Source organism: Plasmodium knowlesi (assembly GCF_000006355.2).
Source record: "Plasmodium knowlesi strain H genome assembly, chromosome: 11".
NCBI classification, from domain to species: domain Eukaryota; phylum Apicomplexa; class Aconoidasida; order Haemosporida; family Plasmodiidae; genus Plasmodium; species Plasmodium knowlesi.
This window is the reverse complement of record NC_011912.2, coordinates 1,642,638-1,651,835: the sequence shown is the minus strand read 5'-3', so window position 1 is coordinate 1,651,835 and position 9,198 is coordinate 1,642,638. Positions and strand designations below refer to the sequence as shown.

The 9,198-nt window shown below is 41.6% G+C and overlaps 2 protein-coding genes across 2 annotated transcripts; both read right to left on the bottom strand.

The window, feature by feature from the left end:
- Positions 1 to 151: 151 nt before the first annotated feature.
- PKNH_1136100 (myosin E, putative) lies at positions 152 to 5,779 on the bottom strand (the record flags this gene model as incomplete). The annotated part of the gene is made up of 1 exon (XM_002261497.1): positions 152 to 5,779. One exon carries the CDS (start codon positions 5,777 to 5,779, stop codon positions 152 to 154), a length of 5,628 nt encoding a protein of 1,875 aa, XP_002261533.1.
- A 1,344-nt stretch (positions 5,780 to 7,123) lies between these two features.
- PKNH_1136000 (thiamine-phosphate synthase, putative) lies at positions 7,124 to 8,845 on the bottom strand (the record flags this gene model as incomplete). Its single annotated transcript, XM_002261496.1, has 1 exon — positions 7,124 to 8,845. The coding sequence occupies one exon, from the start codon at positions 8,843 to 8,845 to the stop codon at positions 7,124 to 7,126; it is 1,722 nt and encodes a 573-aa protein (XP_002261532.1).
- Between the last annotated feature and the right edge of the window lie 353 nt (positions 8,846 to 9,198).

Sequence of the window (9,198 nt, the reverse complement as noted above, 5' to 3'; positions counted from 1 at the left end):
CAGGCAAATTTAGCAGAAAAAAAAAATAGCTATTTTTTATTCCCTTTTTTTTTTTTTTTTTTTTTACCTGACCTGTTCATAAAAAAAGGAAAAAAAAAAACGCGCTCCATTCCCGGCGTTTGACCGATTTGGCGCTTTTTTCAACTTCCATTCAGACGGGCGTCTCGAACAGAACAATGTGATACTTCTTCTTCTTATTCTTCGCCGTCATGCGTATGTATCTATTCTTAACTATGTTGATAACTCCCGTGAAGGCGCGCTTCTTTGACACGAAGACACACCAGGAACCGCGGTTTTCGTAGTAAAAGTATGTTGCCAAATTGAGTAAACTATCTCCCAACTCCTCCATGGTGATAGAGGGATTATTAATGAACTCATTAATTACGTGTTGCTTGAAATTGCATTTCATTTTATCATCCATGTAGGAGAAGTCTGTGTGCACATGAGTTATGTTTTTCGTCTTGACCTTTTTATATTCTATGGATGTATAAAATGACTTGGCATTCATAAAGTCCAATTTGGTACCTTTCCTGGATCGGAAACAAAGAATCCTGTAATTATCTTTTATATACCTTTTATTTGCATTGTTGGAAAGACAAATTTCGTGGATATCCTTCCCTGTGGGTAGAGTTAAATATTCCACGATTGGACTATATCTATGTTTATGCGCTTTTTCCTTCTTGTTCTTTTGATAGTTGCACTCTTCGTTCAGCATGACCTTTTCCTTTAAATCAATGGAATCATTTTGCAAGCATAAATGATCTTCGTTATTGAGATAGGATTTAAAGTAATAATCTGAGGATGTAAAAAAAATGTTCCACTTTCTGTTGTGCACGTGTTCCATGCTAATGACTATGTTTTTTAAAATGCTCATTAAATGTATTCTTTCATCCGAATGAGTGATGTACTTCTCATTTAGATGACTCAACAGTAAGTGCTTTTGCTTTGGGTTCCTTAATTCTGCTGTGTATTCTGTTAACCCATTTTCTCCTACATCTAAGGGGTTCCAAAATGTGGGTTCTATAAAACAATGCTCATAATTATTCCCTTCTTCGGTACATAAGTAACAGTCCAACATATTCTGAATCATGTTTACTTCATCTCCAGCACAACTTAATAACATCTTATTTAAATCTCCCATCTTCTTTGATGCCATTGCTTTAAAGCAGTTCAGATTGTATTCAATGTATTCCTCATCTACATCTTCCTCTTTCGGATTCTTGCTTTCGTCCTTTGTCGAGTTTTCGTCCTCTGGCTGCGGGGGGTTAACTTCATCGGCTGCATCATCTATCTCGTCGAACGGATTCATCTGGTTGGTTGCGTCTTCCTCGCTGAAGGGGTTCATGTCTTCTACCGCTTCCACTTCAGCTTCTACTTTCGCTTCCGCCTCGTCTACCGCTTCTACCTTCTCTTCCACCTCCCCTGTCGCTTCTTCATCTATTTCAACTTCCAGTGCCTGCACCTCCAGCTCCTCCGCTTTGGGCATCTCCTCTTCTACGTCGACCGACTCATCATGCACCTCCACTTGGTCTCCCTGCATCGACTCCTCCTTCTCCATCTCTACCACGACATCATTTGCCTCACCTTCCGCTCCTTCCACGTGTACCTCCCCTTCGTTCTGCTCATCCGCCCCACCTTCCACTTCTATCTCCCCCTCGTCATCCTCCTCATCATCTTCTTCTTCATCTTTCAAATTCACCACTTCCACCCCTATCATCGCTTCCTCCGCGCCATCCTCACCGCCGTCTACTTCACTCGGTACAGAACCATCCCCTTCCACATCTACGTCATGCTCCTGCGATTCTCCTACATCTGCAGTGTCCTTGTTCACAGTGCATCTTTCCTTCTTTTCCTCTTCCTCACCGTTTGTAGCGTGCTCCGCTGGGACCACCACCTCGGCCACATCATCCTCTTGGACTTCTCCATTGAGATGCTCTCCATTTGACTGCTCCACATTCGATAACTCTTCCTCCATTGACTCTCCGTTCGCTTCGCCTTCTTCCACATTTTCTAGTTTTACTTCCTCCAGTTGCACTTCTCCTTGTTGTACTTGTTCCTGATCCACTTGTCCCTCTTCGACCTCTCCCTTTTCCACGTCAGCCACTACACTTCCATCCACGCTGTCCGCAAACTTTATCTCCTCAGATGACGAGTGCCTGTTGCAGAAGTTAGGCATTCCCATGCAACAAGTACACTTATCGTTCAGGGGTATCTCCGTACAACTGAACCCATTGAGGGTTTCATTCGCATCATTCATCTTGGCGCTGCACGTAGGTACGTTATTTAATATATGACTAATACCACACATCTCTACTGAGGTTTGATTCAGATTACTCTCTTCGCTTTGGTCCAAGTCTCCTCCTTTTTCTATCGACACATTGTCAGCGCCATTTACATCACGTTCATCCCCCTTGTTGTCCTTTCCTTTATCTCCCCCTGAATTATACAACTCTCTTATTTTTTCCAGGTGCATAAGTTGTATGATATCCTTGAAATAGCTGTTTCCCTCTGTTGATTCGGAATTCATTCCTGGTTTCACCATCTGATGGATCATATTAGCATCCTCTTTCTTGTACACTTGGCTCATTCTTACGCACTCTAAGTTTACTAACCCTGCTACTTTGGAGGCAGATTCTTCCCTTCCATGGTGCGCCCTTTCATCATCATTTATTACTGCAACCAACTTGGGGAGTATTCTTTGTCTATACTCCTCCCATTTGTTCTGTATCAGAATTCTTAAAGAGGTATCCGTCAGGAAAATTCTATTTTTTCCCATGGCCCACTCGCTCTTACTGATGTTGTATGATATCATCATGTCTTCGATACGCTTCTTAGCGTCTGCCTGGGTGTAATCCTCGTTTTCTCCTTCCGTCACTTCTTGCTCTGCCACTTCTTGCTCTGCCACTTCTTTCTCTGTCACTTCTTGCTCTGCCACTTCTTGCTCTGTCACTTCTTGCTCTGTCACTTCTTCCTTGTCCACTCCTTCCTTATCCACCCCTTCCTTATCCACTCCTTCCTTATCCACTCCTTCCTTATCCACTCCTTCCTTATCCACTTCTTCCTCATCCACTTCTTCCTCATCCGCCCCTTCCTCTGCCACTTCTGCATTACTTTCCACCGCCTCTACAGTCTCCACTTCTGCCCCTTCCTCATTTGCCGCTCCTTCCTCTTCCGTTTCTGCGTTACTTTCCACCGGCCCGTCCAGCAGGTCCAGTAACTCCTGAAAGTAAAAGGCGTGGGGGAAGAGCCCAGCGCCCTTGAGTTGTCTGAACTGCGTAAGGGACATGCTCTGAACCTGTTCAAAAACAACACGCTCGTCAAACAAGTTGATAATTTCCCCCCGTTCATTCTCCCGGTTATGGTTGGAATTCATGCAAAATATGAAATGACAAAAAGTACTCTCCTTCACTTTCATCAGTTCGATCAAACTATTCCTCAACATAGTAACAGCCATTTGATTTCTCGACTCATACTTTCGTCGAAATAATTTCAGAGCGGACTGAATGCTATAGCGTCTCTTCTCCTCCACTATATTTCCAGTAGAATCATAATTGTAACTGCAGCAGAGTTTCTCTAGGTATGGATTCCCCGATTTTTTCATCAAGTCAATAAAATTATTGGTAAGTATATCAATGTTCTGGCTGATGAGTTCATCGGATGAGTAGGGAACCTCACCACACGTGTGGACAATTGTGAAAGAAGAGGAGGATGATTTCCTACTCTTCTCCCCTGAAATATTGGAAGGAGTCTTCTTTATGTACTCTCCTTCGTTCGAAAACTTCTTTAATATTAATGAGTGCAAGTTGCTCTTCTCAGTATACTTTCCGATGGACAGATATTCCAGGTACGAAAACAGAGATCCCTCCCCTTCCTGAACCAATACATTGTACAAACCTTCGTTGTCTATCTGTTCCAAGTTACAGGAGGAAGATGCTTCTATAATTCCTTCTTCCCTACACAGATTCATTCTCTTTTTGAATAAAAAATCTACCACCATCTTACGCACCGCTTCATTGCTAGTATTGATTAATAATTCAGTGAGAGAATTTTTTTCTCCCTTTTCAAAGTATGACAAATCCAGAACGTTTATGTAGTTCCCTTCAACATTTTCTTTCTGAGAACTCGCCAAGTCTCCTCCATTTAGAGCTCCCAACTTGCAGTTCACCTTGTGTAAAACCCAGTTAAACAATTCATCGTAAATGGTCTTAATAAAAGATTCCATTTTCCTATGGATTTTCGTTTCGTTATGTACTTTCATAAGTAAAATATCATTGAACACATACTTTGTGGTGAAGTATTTGACCAGTTCTTGTGGATTCATACCAAGAAGCTTACTAGCTAACAGGAAGTTCTTGACGTTATCATCAATTAATAAATCTTCATTCGAATCTTCCAAGAAATTTTGTAACTCTTCGTAGTTCAGAGAACTTTCACACAGGAGGCTCTTCCTTAACAAAGATTTTTGTCGTAGCATTTTCACCGTTTCTACATTCCCTAGCAGTAACAAGCCCGAGAGGATAGAGAAGACAAAATCTATTTCCTTGTCGTCATCAAAAAAGTAATTCAATGATTTTAGCAATTCAAGGAATTTGGCCGCATCTTCTGTTGAGGACGATTTCTCATTCGCCGTGTCGTCGTTCACAATGCCATCGACGATTGTGTCCTCATTCACAATGTTGTCATCCACCGAGTTCTCCTTCATTGCGTTCGCTTCATTCACCCGATTCTTTTCGTCCACAGCCATGGTCTTCCCCTTCCGCAGCGAACCCCTCAATCGCAACATCTTGTAATACTTCACATCTTTCAAGTAGTACATTTCCTTGAACTTCTCACTTGAGCCATTTAGGATATAGTAAAAAATATTGAAGGAATTCTCGCGTTCCCGTTCGTGTTCCACACCATTCTCGTCGCCCCCTTCTACCCCCGTTCCACTCCTCCCCATCAGCCTGTCCTTCTCGAAGAGGAATTTCTTCACATGCATAGATTTCACACGCCCCTTCTCATCTATATATAAGGTGAAAAACTTGGATAACCTACTGGAATTGTTGTTTTTTCTCGTTTTGGCGCTTCCGAACGCGTCCAAAAGTACGTTCACATGGGCTATTGTTTCGGCGAACCTCCCTTGGTTCGGTTGGTTAGAGACGACTGTATCGTCGACTTGGCTCGCCTCATCCAACTGGTTCGCTTCGCTTTCATTTCCCTCCGCTTGGTAGGCCAGAAAATTTAAAATATTCTTCGTGATTTCACTTTTCCCCGATCCAGACTCACCAGTCACAATAATAGACTGATTCCGTTTTAACATGCTCAAATTTCGAAGCGCAGAAAGAGCAACGGTGTACTCATTCAGATTCCCCTCCCCAGGTGTCCTGGAAAACTTGTGCATGCGAATAGTTTGTTCATTGTTCAGGTTCAAGTTCATATTGGGATTTACAAATATCAGTAAAGGACCCATTCTTGTGTAAAATTTTTTGTTCTTAAATCTTTCGTGCAGATGATTCAACAGGGTGGGACCATTAATATGTTTCAGCTTTATCATGTCATTTTGGTCGAAGGTAAAGAGATGGTTGGCCTTCTGTATGTTCTTCACTTTGCTCGTAAATATATTTCCATTGTAGTCGCTGTGCTTGGATAGCATGACTTCATCGTCCTCCTTCTTGTGGATTATACGACACAGAGTGAACAAAGTATTGTTGTCCGCAATTCCCTCCGGGCTGGAGGCTTGGTTGTCATACCACACGATGTCTCCCTCCTTGAAATTTGTGTCTTCTACGCTCCCCATTCTTGCCGTGTCTACAGTACTACAAAATTGAGTTCTGAGTTGGTTTGTGCACACTAGGATTATGGCACCAGCGTGGGGAATATTTTTTGAAAAAAAAAAAAAAAAAAAAAAACACACAACTGGGGGGGTCCACACCTGGCACAAGGCACAATACAGGTGTGAAGCGATTTACTAAATGTTTACAATGTACAAGGAGGTGGAGAAAAAATTGAGGAAATCCACGATTGGGGATAGATGTCGCGCTTCTTAGTTTTGCTTCGTTTAGTTCACTTTTTCTTTATTTTTCTGGTTCTTTGTTGTTTTTTTTTTTTTTTTTTTTTTTTTTTTTTTTTACTTAATTTTTTTGTTTTTTTCTTTTTTACTTAATTTTTTTGTTTTTTTCTTTTTTTTAGTTTATTTTTTTTTCCTTTTTTTTCACCATTTCGATTTTTCGCTTTTTTTCTTTTTTCTTTTTCATTTTTCGGTTAATCTATAGACTACAGAGTCGCGACATCAGGTTGTTCTGTGCGGGGTGTAAGGAAAACTTCTCTGGAGAAAAAATTGTATACAATGGTATGAACATGTGCGAAAATTCACATAACATTAAGTATGTGTGTACACACTTGTGTACGCATTTATGGGAAATGTTCACGTGCACAATGGACGCTGCCGTGCCGAACACTGGAGAGTTACACACGCGACCGATCGCGGAGCAACTGTATGTGTGTGTGTAGGGAGGAAATAATTTAATGTACTGATGCTCTTGTTTTCGAATGCGTATAAATATACACAGAAGTACAACATTGATAATATATAGCAACTGCTTTGTAAGTATTTCCACAGGGAGTTTTTCTATATAAACGACGTTGAACGTTTTCCCCTAATAACGAATTTTCCGGGGGAAGCGTTGTAGGTTAACAGGTTAACATGTTAATGGGTTGGTTGTTCGTTTGTTCTTCAATTATCCTTTTTTTTTTTTTTTTTTTTTCTAGCTAGCTAAAACCGCAAAACGGCTAGTTACACGGAAAAAAAAAAAAAAAAAAAAAAAAAAAACATTGCTCTAAAGAGGTGATAAAAAAAGAATGGTTACTTTCTGAATATTTTTTTTTTTTTTTTTTCTCCTGAGGGAGAAACACTCAAATTAATCCCTTCACGCCACGTCGCGGTTCACGGTGAATAGAACTGGAGGGTGAAATTACACACAAACGGATACGTGTGGACGGTGCACAAAATTAAGACGACCGGGTAATTCCCACAACCCAAGGAGATAAGTTAAAAAAAAAAAAAAAAAATCTCAAACGCAAATCGCAAACAAGTACAAACCCTCTTGGTACACACATGTAAAAAAGAAAAAAAAAAAAAACCTTAAGAGGAGAAGGTCGCCAACCCCAAACCTGTGTGCTCATTTGAAAACACCTCGAAGGACATGTTCACCGCAGCGGCTAATTTAAGAAGTTTTCCTTCTTCCCCTGCTTCCGCCGTTGCTTCTCCCTCCCCCACAATTTGAGTTAAAAACTGAGGCGACACCTCCTTCATCTTCTCCTGCACCATTAAAAAATATGCGAGTAAAATGGCAAACTGGTTCATTACCTCACTGTCCACGTGAATATTCTCCAACGCGACATTGATTAAATTATTATTGAACTGTATGGAAGCGCCGCGCACACTACACCGCACCGTCTTCCAGCCGCTCTGTTTCTTCTTCGTGATAACAACAAAATTGTTTCTGTGGAAAAATTCAGGCGTCAACAATTTTTGGAATAGGGCTAAGAAATCCTCCCCTATAAGAATGAAGACCCCGCCTCTAATTTTTTTATTTTCTTTAATCCATTTGCTTACACATTGATCATGCGAAAAGGGCATTCTTTTGTCTTCACCGTGCAGGTAACAACCCTCCCCTGCTTCGGTTGATTTTGTTGCACCGGTTGCTGGAGCCCGTCCATCCGTGCGCTTTGAACCGAAAAGGAAAAAATTGCCGCCCCCAACGGAAGTGCACACAGCGGGCTGATTTAATTGTACAAATTTCAAATCAAGATTATTTTGAAAAAAGTGGAGAACGTTTTTTTTGACATTCATATTTGTAGCTAACCGGAAGTTACAGCCTTTTGCCTCGCTCCGTGGTATGTGCATGTGTGGTTCCCTCACCATCCAATTTGTGTATACCCCCTTCATGTCGCTTTCTACGTTAGTCCAAAAAACATAACGCAAACAACTCATGCACAGATTCATAAAGGCGTCGTTGTAACCTTTTTTATGTTTATCTATTACATACCTTAACCTTAATGAATTGAAAAAGGAGTTGCACTTTTCTCCAATGATATTCGATACAACTGCAACCCCTGCAGATGAGTCCCAAAAAGTTATCATAGTTTGCTGAATGTTGTTGGTGTTAATACCTCCAATGAGTATAATAGGTGGAGCTTCTGAATTTAAATTTGGCTTGTAAATTTTTCCCTTCTCTTGAAGATGCTTTATTCTACACAGTAGCATGCGTATTTGTTCCTTTATCCCGTCGTGATGCGAAGCTGCAATTGGCTTTGTTGTGGATTCATATAATGTGTGTTCATGGGCTATGTAATCGACGTTGTTGTTTAGGGCCATCTCAATATCCTCGTCATTGCTAAAATTTATGGTTGCGCCGACAATTTTGTCTTCTCCTAGCATGTCTCTCGCTACATTTATGGGGAGATCTGTTCTACCCACATGCACTCCATCAGCATCTACACCTAGGCAGATATCTATTCTGTTATTTATTACTAGTGGGACTTTGTATTTAGCTAGCATATGTTTCATCCTTACGGCTGTGTTGTAAAAATATCTGTCATCTGCCTTCTTCAACCTCAGTTGCACCAACCCCACTCCGCCAAGAACTCCTTCTCTCACTTTCCCAATCAGCGTGTTGCACACGTTCTCTTTATCCATAAAAAATTTATCGTCCGTCACCAGGTACAGGGAGTAGTCCACAGGTTTCCCGGACGAGCTACACCGCGTGGAAGCCCAACGAAAGGGGGAAAGCTCCCTAAGTCTAGGCCACTCGGACAAGCCGAGCAAACCGGGCGAACTAAAATTCTTCTTCATTTTTTGCATCCATTTGTGTAGACCTTCCTTCGGTTTCTCCCTCAAGGGGTGACACACATATATTCGTTTCTCCAAAAAGGAAGTGTCCCCTCCGTTGTACTAGCGAGAACAAGCGCATATCTTGGAGAGGCTTCTGAAGAGAAGTAGTACGCCTGCCTTTCCAGCCAAGTATCCTCACTGTCGCAGTTGATGCACGCAGTGAAGGATACATGCAGTATAAAGCGAGGTTCCCATTCTGTCAACGCTCATAATGTGGTGAGTGCATGGCGGAGGGACAACCACGCGGTTAAGTTCCATCGTTCGTAGGATACCCACGCGTGGAAGCCTGATTAGCCCAGCTTAGCCTTACCTTTTTTTTTTTT